This window comes from Piliocolobus tephrosceles, chromosome 21 (genome assembly GCF_002776525.5).
Source record: "Piliocolobus tephrosceles isolate RC106 chromosome 21, ASM277652v3, whole genome shotgun sequence".
NCBI lineage: Eukaryota > Metazoa > Chordata > Mammalia > Primates > Cercopithecidae > Piliocolobus > Piliocolobus tephrosceles.
This window is the reverse complement of record NC_045454.1, coordinates 33,138,204-33,153,438: the sequence shown is the minus strand read 5'-3', so window position 1 is coordinate 33,153,438 and position 15,235 is coordinate 33,138,204. Positions and strand designations below refer to the sequence as shown.

Below are 15,235 nucleotides of genomic sequence, written 5' to 3'. Positions count from 1 at the left end.
CCTACCGGGTTTACGCCATTCTCCTGCCTCAGCCTCCCGAGCAGCTGGGACTACAGGCGCCCACCACCACGCCCGGCTAGTTTTTTGTATTTTTTAGTAGAGACGGGGTTTCACCATGTTAGCCAGGATGGTCTCGATCTCCTGACCTCGTGATCCGCCCGTCTCGGCCTCCCAAAGTGCTGGGATTACAGGCTTGAGCCACGGCGCCCGGCCTAAAGCTACTTTTATGTTTGGGTACTCAAGACACTGACTCTCCAGGGTCCCAGGGGACAAAGGAGCAGCATCCGAAGACTCCAAGTGCAATAAGAATAACCTTGGAAGCCTCCATTGTCCTCTCTGTGTCTCCACCTTTTGGGTTGTGCTCTTTACTCACGAGGGACAACCCCTCATCCAGGGAAATTATTCTCTACTACTTCCAAATGATCGTCTCAAGAACACAACAGGAACTGGTATTTTCCCTGGACTTCAGACTCAAAGTCCAGTTACATGGCACATTTTGCTCTATCCCACCTTTATCTACCCAAGATGCCTCTGGAGTGACCTTGCCTCACTCTGAGGGACTTCTAGGGAGTGGAAGCGTTTTTGCAGTCTCAGAGCAAAGAGTCTTGGTTCACCAATGAAGAACCAAGGCCAGCAGACACTTATGGGTTTGTGTAACAATTGAAGTCACCCACTTCAAGTACTCTTGTTTGTGAGGTACGAAAAGGTTTTGCTGTAACCATTGTCTATGCTAGGCTGAGATGGGTACATAGCTCATTTCCATTTCTGGTACCTACAGATGTGGATAGCAGGACCCCAGGCCTGTCCTCTTGAAACTGACCTGGAGAGGACCCCAGCTGATGGAGAACCCTGGGAACCTGGAGGATCCTTCTGCTCACTCTCTGTGCCCCTAGACATGTAGCTAGAGGAGTGCATTCCCCTGGCTTATAGCAGAGCTGCCCCATTCTGGTTTTTGTTTCTTGTCTTATGCCTGGTTTCTGTCTGCCTCTTTTTTATCCTCACCTCCATGATCTTTCCCGGAGAAGTGTTTGTGTGTGTCTGTGTGTGCTTATCTGAGAATATGGAGACAAAAATAGCCCATGTGGAGAAGGAGAGCACAGGGCTTTCTAGTATTTAGGGGCTCTGATTTCCAAAACAAACTTGATGGGTGCGGTAGAGCCAAGGCCAAGGAAGCTGGAGCTCTCCCTAATACTCCAGACCCTACCTTCCTCCTGGGGTCTGGATCAGTCCCTGCCTCTTTTGGGGCCTCAGTTTCCCAATTTTAAAATAAGAAGTTGGGATGTTTTTTCTCTTTTAAAATTTCAATAGATTTTAGGCGAATAGCTGGTGTTTGGTTACATGGCTAAGTTCTTTAGTGGTGATTTCTGAGATTTTGGCACACCCATTGTCTGAGCAGTAAACACTATACCCAGTGTATAGTCTTTTATCCCTTACCCACTCCCATTTTTCCTCCCTGACTCCCCAAAGTTCATGTATCATTCTTTTTTTTTTTTTTTTTTCTTTGAGACGGAGTCTCTCTCTGTCTGTCACCCAGGCTGAAGTGCAGTGGCCGGATCTCAGCTCACTGCAAGCTCTGCCTCCTGGGTTCACGCCATTCTCCTGCCTCAGCCTCCAGAGTAGCTGGGACTACAGGCGTCCGCCACCTCGCCCGGCTAGTTTTTTTGTATTTTTTTAGTAGAGACGGGGTTTCACCATGTTAGCCAGGATGGTCTCGATCTCCTGACCTTGTGATCCGACCCGTCTCAGCCTCCCAAAGTGCTGGGATTACAGGCTTGAGCCACTGCGCCCGGCCTCAGTGTGCTCTTAAAATTAGCTTTTATCTAAACGAATCTGTGTCTACTTTAAAGGATTGAAAATTAAAAAAATAAGCTTTTCAGAGGCAAAAAACAAAGCAATAAATCGGAAGTACTAGATAATGATAATCTGGAGTCAGAAAAAAATCACAGAAGATTTAACTGTTAATATGATTTACATATATTTCAAAAAAGCAGAGAAGAATATCTACATATATCCAAATTCTTTAAGAAAAGAGGCAACAGCAAAATATTTTTTTTGAAACTTTTAAAAAAGTTTTGAACTCTTGGACATCTTAAATTTGCACACTGTATGCACTTGAAAGAATGTTTGCAGGGGAAAAACCGGAAGAGAAAAAAGATGTTATATAAAATCCATGAGTGCACAGGAGCAGTGCAATAGAATAGAGGGCTAGAAATAATGCCGCCCTCCTACCACCATCAGATTCTGACAAAGCTGAGAAGAAGAACGTGGGAGGAATTCTTTCTTTAATAAATGGTGCTGGAATAACTAGCTAGCATTATGTAGAAGTCTGAAACTGGACCCCTTCATTACACCATATACAAAAATCAACTTAAGATAAATTAGAATAAATGTAAAACTTAAAATTATAAAAAACCCTGCAAAATAACCTAGGAAATACTATTCTAGACACAAATTGGTAAAGACTTTATGACGAAGCTACCAAAAGCAACAGTAACAAAGGAAAAATTGACAAATGGGATCTATTTGAACTTAAGAGTTTCTTCACAGCAAAGGAAACTATCAACAGAGTAAACAGACAACATACAGAAGAAAAGAAAATATTTGCAAACTTTGCCTCTGACAGATGTCTAGTATCCAGAATTTATTAAGAACTTAAACAAGTTTACAAGAAAACCAAACAACCTCATTAAAAAGTAGGCAAAAGGCCGGGCCACCACAAGCCTGTAATCCCAGCACTTTGGGAGGCCTAGACAGGTGGATCACGAGGTCAGAAGATCGAGACCATCCTGGCTAACACGGTGAAACCCCGTCTCTACTAAAAAAATACAAAAACTAGCCGGGCGAGGTAGCAGGCGCCTGTAGTCCCAGCTACTCCGGGAGGCTGAGGCAGGAGAATGGCGTGAACCCGGGAGGCGGAGCTTGCAGCGAGCTGAGATCCGGCCACTGCACTCCAGCCTGGGGGACAGAGCGAGACTCTGTCTCAAAAAAAAAAAAAAAAAAAAAGTAGGCCAAAAACATAAACAGGTGCTTTTCAAAAGAAGACATACATGTGGCGACCAAGCATATAAAAAAAAGATCATTGCTAATGATTAGAGAAATTAAAAGAAAAACCACAGTGAGATACCACCTCACACCAGTCAGAATGGCTATTTTTAAAAAGTCAAAAAATAACAGATGCTGGCAAGGTTGCAGAGAAAAGGGAATGCTTATACTCTTCTGGTGGGAGTATAAATTAGTTCAACAACTGTAAAAAGCAGTGTGGTGATTCCTTATGGAACTAAAAACAGAATTATCATTTGACCCAGGAACCTCATAACTGGGTATATACCCAAAGAAATATAAATTATTATATTATAAAGACATATTCACATGCATGTTCACTGCAGCACTATTCACAATAGAAAAGACATGGACAGGCCCTATATGCCTATCAATGATAGACTCGATAAAGAAAATATGGTACGGTCAGAAGCTGTGGCCCATACCTGCAATCCCAGCACTTTGGGAGGCCGAGGCGGGTGGATCGTCTGAACTTAGAAGTTTGAGACTAGCCTAAGCAACATGGCAAAATCCTGTCTCCGCGAAAAAAAAAATAAAATAAAATTGGCCAGGCGTAGTAACGCACACATGTAGTTCCAGATACTTAAGAGGATGAGGTAGGAGAGAATTGCTTGAGCCTGAAAGGTTGAAGCTAAAGTAAACCAATATCATGCCATGGCACTCTAGCCTGGGCAGTAAGGGAGACCCTGTCTCCAAAAATAAAAGATTTAGTGAAAACAAAGTATGGTACATAAACATCATGCAATACTCTGCAGCAATTAAAAAGAAAATGATGTCCTTTACAATAACATCGATGAAGCTGGAGATCATTATTTTTAGAAAACTAATGCAGAGCCTGGGCACAGTGGCTCACGCCTGTAATCCCAGCACTTTGGGAGGCCAAAGCGGGCGGATCACCTGAGGTTGGGAGTTTGATACCAGCCTGACCAACATGGAGAAACCCTATCTCTACTCAAAATACAAAAAAATTAGCTCGGCATAGTCGCGCATGCCTGTAATCCCAGCTACTCAGGAGGCTGAGGCAGGAGAATTGCTTGAATCAGGGAGGAAGAGGTTGCAGTGAGCTGGGATCATGCCATTGCACTCTAGCCTGGGCACGAAGAGTGAAACTCCGTCTCAAAAGAAATACATTAATTAATTTAAAAATCAGACTTTATGAGCCCCGGCCCCGGACCCTGCAGCTGCCGAGATGTTGATGCCTAAGAAGAACCGGATTGCCATTTACGAACTCCTTTTTTTTTTTTTTTTTTTTTTGAGACGGAGTCTCGCTCTGTCACCCAGGCTGGAGTGCAGTGGCCGGATCTCAGCTCACTGCAAGCTCCGTCTCCCGGGTTCACGCCATTCTCCTGCCTCAGCCTCCCGAGTAGCTGGGACTACAGGCGCCTGCCATCTCGCCCGGCTAGTTTTTTGTATTTTAGTAGAGACGGGGTTTCACCGTGTTAGCCAGGATGGTCTCGATCTCCTGACCTCGTGATCCGCCCGTCTCGGCCTCCCAAAGTGCTGGGATTACAGGCTTGAGCCACCGCGCCCGGCCTACGAACTCCTTTTTAAGGAGGGAGTCATGGTGGCCAACAAGGATGTCTACATGCCTAAGCACCCGGAGCTGGCAGACAAGAATGTGCCCAACCTTCATGTCATGAAGGCCATGCAGTCTCTCAAGTCCCGAGGCTACGTGAAGGAACAGTTTGCCTGGAGACGTTTCTACTGGTACCTTACCAATGAGGGTATCCAGTATCTCCGTGATTACCTTCATCTGCCCCCGGAGATTGTGCCTGCCACCCTACGCCGTAGCCGTCCAGAGACTGGCAGGCCTCGGCCTAAAGGTCTGGAGGGGGAGCGACCTGCGAGACTCACAAGAGGGGAAGCTGACAGAGATACCTACAGACGGAGTGCTGTGCCACCTGGTGCCGACAAGAAAGCCTAGGCTGGGGCTGGGTCAGCAACCGAATTCCAGTTTAGAGGCGGATTTGGTCGTGGACGTGGTCAGCCACCTCAGTAAAATTGAAGAGTATTATTTTGCATTGAATAAATTTACAGCCAAAAAACCTTACAAAAGAAAATTCAGACTTTATTAAAGATCTTCTGTAGAAAAGAATCCTGCAAAACAAGGTCTTCAACTTACTGTACATATTAAAATTTGAGAGGTGCCTTCTAACCCAACATGTCTTTTCCATCTGAAAAATATTCACAACTCATTCTGTATGAAGAAAATACAGCACTGAACAATATACATGTTGGCGAGGCCGGGCGAGGTGGCTCATGCCTGTAATCCCAGCACTTTGGGAGGCCGAGGCGGGTGGATCATTGCCGAGACCAGCTCAGTCAGGGAGACCCTAGCCCAGCCGTGCTGGAGGAATTAAAGATTCACACACAGAAATATAGAGGTGTGAAGTGGGAAATCAGGGGTCTCACAGCCTTCAGAGCTGAGAGCCTCCAGCAGAGATTTACCCACGTATTTATTAACAGCAAGCCAGTGATAAGCATTGTTTCTATAGATTATACATTAACTAAAAGTATTCCTTATGGGAAATAAAGGGATGGGCCAAAGTAAAGGGATGGGTTCGGCTAGTTATCTGCATTAGGAGCATGTCCTTAAGGCAGAGATCGCTCATACTATTTTTTTTTAGTTTAAGAACACCTTTACACAGTTTTCCGCCCTTGGCGGGCCAGATGTTCCTTGCCTTCATTCCGGTAAACCCACAACGTTCCAGCGTGGGTGTCATGGCCATCACGAACATGTCACAGTGTTGCAGAGATTTTGTTTATGACCAGTTTTGGGGCCAGGTTATGGCCAGATTTTGGGGGGCCTGTTCCCAACAGATCATGATGTCAGGAGTTCAAGACCAGCCTGGCTAACATAGCAAAATCCTGTCTCTACTATAAATACAAAAATTAGCCAGTCCTGGCGGCAGATGACTCTAATCCCAGCTACTAGGGAGGCTGAGGCAGGAGAATCGCTTGAACCCGGGAGGCAGGGGTTGTGGTGAGCCAAGATCGAGCCACTGCACTCCAGCCTGAGCAACAGAGTGAGACCCTCCAAAAACAAAACAAAATATATATATATATTTATTTATATATATATATTTATATATATATTTATTTATATATATATATTTATATATATATACGCATGTTTGGGTTCATGCCCTTAATTTTATACTATATTATCTATCATTATAAGAACTGATCTTGTGGATCTTATGCTATTCTTTTTTCTCAGTTAGAGAATACATTAGAGAATATTTCTGTGTTGAAAATTATTTTATTGGATAATTTTAGTAAGTCCTATAAATCAGAGCCAGTCCTCTTTACTCTGTCATTACACCTTAAGTCAAATTAAAAATTATGCCCATGGCCACGTGGTAAAAATGTGTGTGTGTGTCAGCGACCACTGCAATTTAGAGATGTGGCCAAAGAATTCTCTCTGGAGGAGTGGCATTGCCTGGACACTGCACAGCGGAATTTCCCTAGGGATGTGATGTTAGAGAACTACAGAAACCTGGTCTTCCTTGGTGAGGATAACTTAAGTACATAATTTGTAATATAGGCTGGGCACGGTGGCTCAAGCCTGTAATCCCAGCGCTTTGGGAGGCCGAGACGGGTGGATCACGAGGTCAGGAGATCGAGACCATCCTGGCTAACACGGTGAAACCCCGTCTCTACTAAAAATACAAAAACTAGCTGGGCGAGGTGGCGGGTGCCTGTAGTCTCAGCTACTCGGGAGGCTGAGGCAGGAGAACGGCGTAAACCCGGTAGGCGGAGCTTGCAGTGAGCTGAGATCTGGCCACTGCACTCCAATCCAGGCCACAGAGCAAGACTCCGCCTCAAAAAAAAAAAAAATAAAAAATAATAATAATAATTTGTAATATAGCCTAAAGGTTTTATTTCTCTTTTCTGTAGAATGTGTTTTAGTCATTTATTCTTTGCATAAAAGAGTTTCAGATCCCCTTTTCCCAGAAAATCTTCAAAATTTTGTTCATTTAGAAAAGAATTCTTCAAGATGTTTCATTTGAATCCAAACTTTCCACATTCCTGAGTTGAGCTATATTCTTCACTCTAAATTAGTGGTAATTCCAGAAATATAGTGGCATAAAATATTGTTGCCCCACTTGAAAATCTAATTGCCACCACCAATTTTTGATTCAGTAGTACCAGATAGTAAAATTAAGAAGCCTACAAATTGTAAGTATTTTCTAAATATTTAGAAATTTCTGTTATAACTTAATATTTTTGTATTAATGTACTAAAATATTTTATCACATCCTCTCTGCTGAGCACATTACTAGCTTGTAATTAGAGAATATGAGCAAGATTTATGTCTTTTTTATTTTTAATAAAGCAGGTATTGTTTTCTCTAAGCAAGACCTGAACACCTGTCTGGAGCAAGGAAAAAACCTTTGACTATGAAGCGATATGAGATGATTGCCAAAGCCCCAGATAGGTGCGAGTGAAAATGAATACAACAGATGACACAGATAAGAGGTCCCAAGGTTAAAGAGAAAGCAAGTCTTAGATGTGATTTGGGAAGCTGTGTTCCAAAGAAAATAGTTCCTGGGATGCTGATATATATATATATTACTCTCACAGATGGACATCTTCTGTCTTATGCTTTTTTTTTTTTTTTTTTTTTGAGACAGAGTCTCGTTCTGTCGCCCAGGCTGGAGTGCAGTGGCCGGATCTCAGCTCACTGCAAGCTCCCTCTCCCAGGTTTATGCCATTCTCCTGCCTCAGCCTCCCGAGTAGCTGGGACTACAGGCGCCCGCCACGTCGCCCGGCTAGTTTTTTTTTGTATTTTTTAGTAGAGACGGGGTTTCACCGGGTTACCAGGATGGTCTCGATCTCCTGACCTCGTGATCCGCCCGTCTCGGCCTCCCAAAGTGCTGGGATTACAGGCTTGAGCCACCACGCCCGGCCTGTCTTATGCTTTTAAATTCTCTAAGAATTCTATTTTTTGTTTGGTGAGCTTCCTTCAAGTTCACGGTGAGAGCCAAAGTCATCTTCATGGGATATAAGAGACTGCACGATCTAACTGCTTTCCATTATTTTGGAGACACACAAATATCTGCATAATTTTGAGAAATTAAAACTATGTTTTAGTTGTCTTTTTGCATCAGGTCTGAAATGTGTGAGAGTAGCAGTTTCTGTTGCATTTTTTTTGTTCGTTTTTCTGCATAGTCCATTCTGTTTTTATTACTATATAGCCTTGAAATATAGTTTGAAATTGTAAGTATGATATCCTTCTGCTTTGTTCATTTTCCTCATGATTACTTTGGCTATTCAAAGTTTATTTTACTTTCATGTAAATTTTAGAATTGTGATTTCCATTACTGTGAAAAAATACCACAGGAATTTTGAAAGAAAATTTATTGCATCTATAGATTACTTTGGATAATATGGCACTGAAACAATATTTATTCTTTCAAGCCATAGACAAAATATTTTAAAATTTATTTGGATCTTCTCTAATTGTTGCATTTTTTTTTTTTTTTTTTTTTTTGAGGCGGAGTCTCGCTCTGTCGCCCGGACTGGAGTGCAGTGGCCGGATCTCAGCTCACTGCAAGCTCTGCCTCCCGGGTTTATGCCATTCTCCTGCCTCAGCCTCCGGAGTAGCTGGGACTACAGGCGCCCGCCACCTCGCCCGGCTAGTTTTTTTTTTTTTTTTGTATTTTTAGTAGAGACGGAGTTTCACCGTGTTAGCCAGGATGGTCTCGATCTCCTGACCTCGTGATCCGCCCGTCTCGGCCTCCCAAAGTGCTGAGATTACAGGCTTGAGCCACCGCGCCCGGCCTGCATTTTTTTTTTGTAAAGATTTTTTACCTCCTTGGTTAAATTCTTCTTCAGAAATTTATTAATTAATGCCATAGTAAATAAGATTTTTTCTTCCTCTGTTTTATCAGATAGTTTAAGTGGATGAAACCATGCATATATTTGTATGTTAATTTTACATTTTGATAATTTACTGAGTGTATTTATTAGTTTAGATAGGTTTCAATGTACTGTTTATGGTTTTTTTTTTTTTTTTTTTTTTGAGATGGAGTCTTGCTCTGTCGCCCGGGCTGGAGTGCAGTGGCTGGATCTCTGCTCACTGTAAGCTCTGCCTCCCAGGTTCATGCCATTCTCCTGCCTCAGCCTCCGGAGTAGCTGGGACTACAGGCGCCCGCCACCTCACCCGGCTAGTTTTTTGCATTTTTAGTAGAGATGGGGTTTCACCGTGTTAGCCAGGTTGGTCTCAATCTCCTGACCTCGTGATCCGCCCATCTCGGCCTCCCAAAGTGCTGGGATTACAGGCTTGAGCCACCGTGCCCAGCCTGTTTATGGTTTTTTAAATATAAGATTGTGTGAGCCACAAACAGCAGCTTTTTACTTATTTTTCAATTTCAATGACTTCTATCATTTCTTTGACTATTTCTTCTGCCACATACTTCCAGTGCTAGATTAAAATAGAAGCATCGACAATGGGCACCATAGTTTTGTATTGGTGTCTAAATTTGATGGAGCAAACACTTCTTCATGTTTTCATAAACTGATTTTAGAAGGTAAAGATCTTCTTTTGTTGGGCCCTTAGGGTGATGATGCCCTCTGAATTTGTAGTGAAGAGGGATTGTAGCTTGGTCACAAGGCTGCTGTGTCTGCACTAAGGTCCACCTTTAGTTGGCTTGGTACAGGGGCTTGGGTAGTTGTAATTCTCATTTTATTTTTGGACAGACTGAATATCCTTCAGGACTTTGCTCCACAGGGCAGACACTGGGGCAGGTTTTTGCAGTTGGTTCTGCATATAGTGGGCCTTATAGCAGGATGTGGATGAGTATGGCTTTCACTGAGTACCAGAGAACATTTCCTCAGGTAACTGTACATTTCTATGTAGGCAGAACTGGCCACAAACTGTGGCTCAGGTAACTGAAACTGAGACATTGAGCTGCTTCAGAAACCAGAGTAAAGGCCAATGTCCGCAGGTCTGCTTATGTGGCTGTAAATGGGTGCCATTGCACTCCAACCTGGGTGACAAGAGTGAAACTGCATCTCAATAAATAAATGAATAAAAATAAAAGAACTGAGAACTTGTTATAGACTTTGCCACATTCTTCACATTTGTAGGGTTTCTGTCTAGTATGAATTATGCATAATAAGGGTTGAGAACTTCCTTAAAAAGTTTTGTCAGCCAGGCATGGTGGCTCATGCCTGTAATCCCAACACTTTGGGAGGCCAAAGCAGGCAGACCACCTGAGGTCAGGAGTCTGAGACCAGCCTGACCAACATGGAGAAACCCCATCTCTACTAAAAATACAAAATTAGCCAGGTGTGGTGGCGCATGCCTATAATCCCAGCTACTCAGGAAGGCTGAGGCAGGAGAGTCGCTTGAACCCAGGAGGTGGAGGCCATGGTGAGCCAAAATTGCACCATTGAACTCCAGCCTGGGCAACAAGAGCAAAACTTGCTCTCAAACAAAAATAAATAAATAGTAATAATAGAATAAAGCTTTGTCACTGTAAAGGTAAACTGAGGCTGGAGCCGAACCAGGAACAAAGACACAAGGCAAATGGCAGTAAGAATAGCCTTTTATTAGGGCTTACAGGCAAGATTCCTTGGTCCAAAGGTGTGGGCCAAGGAAGTCACGCTGAGGGAGGAGGGTAGGGGCTTTTTATAGCCCGAGAGGTAGGGAAGCTGGTTGTGCAAACAGGGCTGGGGGGTCTTGAAACTACGAGGGCAGGAATCGAGTAAGGGTCATGAGGAAGAGGTCTTTGGAAAATGTCAACCAAAACTGCTGTTTACGAACTTGTGGAATGCAGGTGAGCTGCAGGTCATGGGGGAGCGTGGTTGCCCAACCAGAACTCTGAGACACATAAGTCTGCGGGTGTGTACAAGGGTGAAGGGAGTCTTTAACAAAAGGCCTGCTATGCTGGGTAACACCGCCATGTTGGGTCTAGATTCCTGCCTAACATTCCAACCTCTTTCTAGTAAGAAAATGGGGTGACGTGTTCATCTGGCTGCTTCCTGCTGGTATGGGTTGTTGTGGGGTTCTTCGGAGGTCTGAACTCGGGTTTGGGGTGGAGCAGCATCTGATTGAAAGTAACCTGGGAGACTTCTTTCATGTGGTCCTGGATGAAGCGGAGGATGCAGGGAGCTATGAGTAGTAAGAAGCGGGGCTTAGAAAGAGTAGGACTTAACTGGCCACAGACGACTGCCACCATCTAAGTGAGGGCCCTGATCTGAGGTTTTTCTGGTGGAGTCTTTCCTGAATGTTTTCTAGAGTGAGGAGATTGGTTTCTACTAGTCCTGACTCATTGACGTAGTGTTCGGCCGGGAAGGGGAAAGGAGAGGGTTAGGTTAGAGGAGTTAAAAGGGCTGGGTAAGGGTACTGCAACCAGTGGGGGCTTATTCAAGGCTACACACAAGAAAAGAGAGATGTTGTGTACCTCGGCCATGTGTACCACTTGAGCCCCTTCCCTGACTAAGGTTAGCCAGGAAAAAGGGTTGCTGCTGTCCTGCGGCTTGCTGCCTGGGCTAGAGCTGAGATGGCTTCCTCCTGTTGTCTGATGTCAGAGGCCAGGCTGACGAGGCTGCTTACGACTTTGATGTAGGCCTTAAAGATACTGAATCGGGCCACGGGATAAGACTCACTGTGCCCACCAGTCCTAGGAAGGACAAGATCTCTTCTGCATCCTGAGGAGGCTGGAGAGTTTCAATGAGGCTTATTCTATCTGCTTTGAGGCTTTTTGTAGTGGGTGTGAGGAGTATGCCTAGGTAGGTGACAGAAGGGCTACAAAGTTGAGCCTTAGCTGGGGTAACCTGATAACCTCGGTTGCCTAGAAAATTTTAAAGTGTAACAGTATCTGCAAGGGAGCACTCCTAGGAAGGACTACATAGTAATAAGTCATTGACATATTGCAATAGTTTGCTGTGGGTCAGGGGACAGAGGACAACATCCTGTGCCAGTGCCTGTCCAAAAAAATGGGGGCTACCACGGAACCTTTGAGGCAAAACAGTCCAAGTCAGCTGGGAAGAAATATGAGTGTCTGGATCTTCCAATGTAAAAGCAAACAGAGTGGCAGTCTGGGTGTAGAGGGATGGTAAAGAAGGCATCCTTCAGGTCAAGGACAGTGAAATGGGTGGTGTCAGGGGGAACGCACGAGAGGAGTGTATATGGATTAGGAACAACTGGAAAGGTAGGGACTACTGCCTCATGGATGAGGCATAGGTCCTGCATGAGACGATAGGCCCCAGAGCTTTTCCGTACAGGCAGGATAGTATTGCATGGTGAGTTGGCGGGAACTAGAATGTGCTGCTGGGGCAGGTGCGTGATGATAGGTTTTAGTCCCTGTCGGTGTTCAAGGGGCATAGGGAACTGGGGCCTAGAGGGAAACTGAGAAGGGTCTTTTAGCCGGATGCGGACCGGAGTGTGGTGCCAGGCAATGATTGGGCGGAGGTGTCCCACACCTTAGGGTTAATGGGGACTGGAAATGGGAGTGTGGGGGTCAGCCTGGAGGGGTTTGTCAGGTGAGAGAAGGGGGAAGAGGAACGCGAGGTGTGGGGAGGGGTTGGGTTGGAAGTGAACTGAGGCCCCTAGCTTGGAGAGGAGATCTCGTCCTAACAAGGGGACTGGGCACGAAGGAATGATAAGAAATGAGTGCGAGAAGAGGGAGCCATCCAAGTGGCAAGACAGAGGAGGAGTCTGGAGGTAGGTGGAGGGAGTGCTGTCAATTCCCATGACTGTGACAGTGGAGGGGTGGCTGGGACCACTGAAGGAAGGCAAAACAGAGTAGGTAGCCTCTGTGTCCATAAGGAAGGATATGGACTTATGCGCTACCTGGAGCATAACCCTGGGCTCGGCAAGAGTGAGAGGGGTCCCCGAGTCTGGGTCTCTTCAATCTTCATCAGTGTCGACGAGCTGGAAGGCGCCTCCAATACCTGGAGGAGGGTCATCATGTGGAGGCGCAGCGACCGTCCTTAGGTCGGGGCAGTCTGACTTCCAGTGGCCCATCTGCCGACAGTTCAGACAGGGGTGGGTTGGCTTCTTTGCGTTAGGGCACTGCCTGGCCCAGTGGCCGCCGTTGCCGCACTTGAAGCAGGCACCAGGTGGCGCTCGGGTAGTACTTCCTTTCTGGGAGCTCCTGGAGCCGGCTGGCCTCAGGGCTGCTACCAAGGCCTGGGTTTGGAGTTGTACCTTCTGTTTTAGCCTGGCCTGTCATTGGGCCTCAGCTGCTTCCTCCCTGGAGTTGTAGACCTTGAAGGCCAGTTCGACTAAATCCTGGATGAGAGTTTGAGGGCCTTCCTCCACCTTTAAAAATTTTTTTTGGATATCAGGGGCCGACTGAGAAATAAAGTATGAAGCTAAGACGGCTCCTCCTGCAGGGGAGGCAGGGTCAAGGCGGGTGTACTGAATAAGTGACTCTGTCAGTCGGTTAAGAAAAACAGCTGGATTTTCATGAGCCTTGGACTACCTCATTTAACTTATTAAAATTGCCTGACTTATTGGAGGCTGCCTGCATGCCAGCAAGAAGGCATTGGACCATCATATCTCGGCAGTGGCGGCCTGCCTGACCAACCTGCTAGTCCTAGTTGGGCTTGGCTGAGGGCACCACCTCAGTGCCAACTGGCATGGCATGGTCAGTTAAATGAAATAAGTCAGCGTGCTGCCTGGCTGCCGCTAGGATATGCTCCCGTTCCTCAGGGGACAGGGTTGAGGTCATAACAACATGGGGATCATGCCAGGTGAGGTCATATGCCTGGCACAGGTATCTGAACTTTTTGAAGTACTGAGTAGTGTTGGCCAAGAAAGAGCCTACACGCTCTTCAATCTTAGACAGGTCTGCCAGCGAAAACAGCACATGGACCCGGACTACTCCTTTGGTGCCTGCCACCTCTCACAAGGGACACAGGAGGTCGGTCCTGGACCACATATGGGCTGAGACAGGCGAGGAAAGGGAGGAGGTGGAGGTAGGGGAGACAGAATCTGTCAGATATGGCGAGGGCACAGGACAGGTGGAAGGGAGGGGAGGCGCTGATGAGGACGGGGATAATGGCGGGTCAGGGTAAGGAGAAGGTTGGGTGGGAGACCGAAGGAGTGGCCGGGATAGGGTGTCAGGAGGCTCAGAAAAAGAGGAGGAATCATCCCTTTCCTTGCTCGAGGGAAGAGACTTTGCGAGTAGGACCTGAGCTAACGAGCATTGAGTGCAGAGATCTGGGTGAGAATGCAAGTCCTAAAAGGCTTGAACATAGGGTATCTCGTACCATTTGCTTAGTCTCTTGCAGAAGTTGGTCAGATCTATGAGGATGTTAAAAGTCTAGAGTGCCTTTGGCAGGCCACTGAGACTGATTATCCAATTTATACTGCGGTCATGCTACTGTGCAGAAGAAAATGAGCTGCTTTTGTTTTAAGTCTTGGCTGAGACTTAAAGTCTGGAAATTAGGCCAGGCGCGGTGGCTCAAGCCTGTAATCCCAGCACTTTGGGAGGCCGAGACGGGCGGATCACGAGGTCAGGAGATCGAGACCTTCCTGGCTAACCCGGTGAAACCCCGTCTCTACTAAAAATACAAAAAAAAAACTAGCCGGGCGAGGTGGCGGGCGCCTGTAGTCCCAGCTACTCCGGAGGCTGAGGCAGGAGAATGGCATAAACCCGGGAGGCAGAGCTTGCAGTGAGCTGAGATCCGGCCACTGCACTCCAGTCCGGGCGACAGAGCGAGACTCCGCCTCAAAAAAAAAAAAAAAAAAAAAAAAGTCTGGAAATTAGCCAAGAGGCACCTCAGAGGGGATTTTCAGTTTGGTTTGGACTGGGTAGTTCCCATGATCCTAAGGCGGGCAGTCCGGTGGCAATGGGAGCGTCCTCTCACTGCCAGGCGGAGTGCAGGGTACAGTGGCTTCCGGGGAGGTCGGACATCTCCTAGTCCCCAGTGCTGAGGTCACAGTTGACCGGAGAGAGCCCCTGACGCGGTCACGCATTTCGGACAGGGACTCCCGGAGGGAGCCTACAGGACAAGGGAAAACTTACCCAGCAGTGATCGAACTGAGTCTTGGATTTGGTGAGACGGCTCCCGGCTCGGAAAGGAGGTCCTGGCTTGGGGAGCGGAGAGCCTGCCCGACCCGGCAGGGATCCGGGGAGGGGGTCTCCTCCTGGGTTTCGGCACCAAATGTAAAGGTAAACTGAGGCTGGAGCCAAAACGGCAACGAAGACACAAG

General features: G+C 46.3%; 1 protein-coding gene and 1 pseudogene across 1 annotated transcript; both read left to right on the top strand.

The window, feature by feature from the left end:
• Positions 1-4,225: 4,225 nt before the first annotated feature.
• Positions 4,226-5,110, top strand: LOC111554337 (40S ribosomal protein S10-like). Its single transcript, XM_023229803.1, has 2 exons — positions 4,226-4,307; positions 4,620-5,110. Exons 1-2 carry the CDS (start codon positions 4,250-4,252, stop codon positions 4,982-4,984), a joined length of 423 nt encoding a protein of 140 aa, XP_023085571.1. The 5' UTR covers positions 4,226-4,249; the 3' UTR covers positions 4,985-5,110.
• A 111-nt stretch (positions 5,111-5,221) lies between these two features.
• On the top strand, positions 5,222-8,072 carry LOC116418563 (annotated as a pseudogene).
• Positions 8,073-15,235: the final 7,163 nt, after the last annotated feature.